The sequence below is a fragment of the Borostomias antarcticus genome, assembly GCF_949987555.1.
Source record: "Borostomias antarcticus genome assembly, chromosome: 15".
In the NCBI taxonomy this organism is placed as follows: domain Eukaryota; kingdom Metazoa; phylum Chordata; class Actinopteri; order Stomiiformes; family Stomiidae; genus Borostomias; species Borostomias antarcticus.
Window position 1 is genome coordinate 20,851,317 of NC_140248.1, and position 2,990 is coordinate 20,854,306.

General features: G+C 52.0%; 1 protein-coding gene across 1 annotated transcript; it reads left to right on the forward strand.

Annotated features, from left to right (window-relative positions):
• Positions 1-252: 252 nt before the first annotated feature.
• Positions 253-1,521, forward strand: hrh2b (histamine receptor H2b; the record flags this gene model as incomplete). The annotated part of the gene is made up of 2 exons (XM_084450373.1): positions 253-870; positions 1,018-1,521. 2 exons carry the CDS (start codon positions 253-255, stop codon positions 1,519-1,521), a joined length of 1,122 nt encoding a protein of 373 aa, XP_084306499.1.
• Between the last annotated feature and the right edge of the window lie 1,469 nt (positions 1,522-2,990).

Here is a 2,990-nt window from a genome sequence, read left to right on the forward strand (position 1 = left end):
AACTATTACTACTACTTTAAACTACTACTACTACTCCTGGCGTTAATACTACTACTGTAGTACTATTACTACGACTACTACTACTACTTCTTCTACTGCTGCTGCTGCTGATATTACTTCTCTAGGAGGAAGGGAAGTGAGTGGGTGGAAGCCTAGCTCCCTGCGGTGGTTAAGATTACAATTACAATCCCTGGAGCTGGGACACCGACAGTGCTACGGGCTGATGAGAGGACAGGCAGAGGGAGGGACAGCATGATCTCCCTGGCTCTCCGTTGGTTGGTGCTGATGTCTTTCATCCTGCTGACCATCGGCGGGAACGTCCTGGTGTGTTTGGCGGTGGGACTCAGCCGCCGCTTGCGCCGTGTCGCCAACTGCTTCGTGGTGTCGTTAGCGGTCACAGACCTCCTACTGGGCCTGCTGGTGCTGCCGCTGTCCGCCACTCTGGAGCTGCGCAGCGGCAGATGGCCTCTAGGGGGAGCTCTGTGTAATATCTACATATCTCTGGATGTGATGCTCTGCACAGCCTCCATCCAGAGCCTGCTTGCTATCAGCGTGGACCGCTACCTGGCCATCTCAGCCCCACTCTCCTACCCCAGGAGGGTCACCCGCGTCCGCGTGACCCTGGCCATAGCCACCATCTGGGTCAATTCACTGGTGGTGTCGTTTGTACCCATCCACCTGGGCTGGAACACTGCAGACTTCAGAGTGCAGCACCTGGACTGGGGCATGGGGGACAAGGAGGAGGGGCGCACCTGCCGTTTCGAGTGGAATAACAACTACGTGGTCCTGGACGCCTTTGTCACCTTCTACCTCCCCCTGCTGGTCATGTGCGGGATGTACCACTGCATATTCAGGGTGGCGCGGGAACAGGTCTGTGTTTTACTCATCATCTTAGAAAAAAAGGAGCATTGTGATTTGTTAGCTATAATGATTGTGCTAGTCATGTAAGGTCGTGTGATGTGAGGCCACTGAGACTCTTGCCGTCTATTCACTGCCTGTGTTGCTCCGTTCTCTCAGGCGCGGCGTATCCGCGCCGCCACCCCGTCGTTCGCGCGCACGCCCTCGGCGGCCGCCACCACCCGGGAGCACAAGGCCACGGTGACGCTGGCGGCCGTGCTGGGGGCCTTCATCATCTGCTGGTTCCCCTATTTCACCTTCTACACCTGCATGGGCTTCAGGGTGGAGAAGATGCCCGCCACCAGCTCTGTGCACTCTGTGGTGCTGTGGCTGGGCTACTTCAACTCCGCCCTCAACCCCATCCTGTACCCGGCCCTCAACCGGGACTTCCGCAGGGCCTACGGGCAGCTGCTGCGCTGCAGGGGGGCGCGCTGGACGCACGTGCCCACCTCTGCCGTAACCATGTCCCTGCAGGAACGAGCAGCCCTCACCAACGGTCAGAGGGACGCTCAGCTGTCTAACGGACACGTAGAGGCCGATGTCTCCGAGGACAGCGGGTCTCAGGGGAGGGGCCTCGCCCTGCAGGAGTGTAACGGCAACAGCAACACTGACCAGACAAGGTAGAGCACAGCAGCAAGACCACCTCCGACTCTACTGACCACAACCTAACTGCAATTCAGAGCACTGTAACTTGGGCGGTGATGCAGTAACCGCAAAGTACAGTAGAAAACATGGGACATGTGATGTATGATAAAGAGGATGTCTCTCTTTCTCTCTCTCTCTCTCTCTCTCTCTCTCTCTCTCTCTCTCCCTCTCTCTCTCTCTCTCTCTCTCTCTGTTCTCAGGTCCTAGCCATAGCTGCTATCCAGTGTCTACCTGGTGACAGGTGAGACACACAGACATGTACCAAAGGTGAGACAAACAGACAAAGCTCAGGCTAGCCACACTGACGTACTGTGTTCAGAGGTAAAGCACACAAGCAAACACTCCGCAGAGAGGACACAGAGAAAACAGTCGGGGCATGGCTGAGACATGGGAACAGATAAAGTAACACTTATTTTATAGCCTGTTGATGACATAGTAATTGCTATGGCAATTAGTATATGAACAAGAAGTACATTTTATAGCAACTATTAATAAGTTTGTAGCACCTATAGATTAAGAACAAGGTATAATAGATTAACACACAAACCTAAAAGGAAATTCAGGGCTGTAAACGTAATCTCCATTTCAGATGGCAATGACAAAGAAAAAGTCAGATAGCTAATCCGTCACTTTCTAGGAAAACACAGTTGGGTAAAATACATTGAACCGATGAGAATGCAAGAGTTAAAATGGAAGAGTCAATATTTACCAGCAGAGAAGCTCAGCGTCCAGGCTGATAATTCCCGTGGCTAACCTGATGGGGACAGGGACAGTTAAAAGTTCTCAGGAGGTGTTTCTCATGTCTCTGCTGTGGACACGGACGCCGACGGTTAATGTGTGACTACTTTGGCTGACTTGACTTGGTCTGACATGGGTGTGTGTGTGTGTGTGTGTGTGTGTGTGTGTGTGTGTGTGTGTGTGTGCGTGTGTGTGTGCGCGTCACCCACAGCTCAAAGGCAGGCAGTCCAGACAGGAGCACGTCCAGTCTGACCTGCTTTGGATGGTATCTGGTATCTTGGCACAGTTGAGGAAACAAACATCTGGACGTTTAATGTAGGGATTCTGATTCCATCCAGGACAGACAGCTGCTCCCCTTTCTATAATACAGTGTCATTATTATTTTGCACTTGCTCACTGCTGCACTTCTACTAAAATGTATTTTACTTGATTTGTTTGAACTTTATTTTTATCAAGTGCGTTTTCTTCCATCTTATTTTACATTAACTGTGGAAATGTAACAGGAAATAGAAAATAATGCAAACAACTTCCAGAGAAAGCCATGCAGAGAGTTCTCACCCTGCAAATTCTAGTAGCGGCGCTGAGCAGACGGCTCCAGGCAGAGTCCTCCCGTCTCCTGCCGATGGTAGTCGGTGGAGGTACAGAGGTTGGAGCGTCATTTGAGAAGGTCTCCAAGGTCGCGATCCCCCCTGGCCCGGATGGCTGGTCAG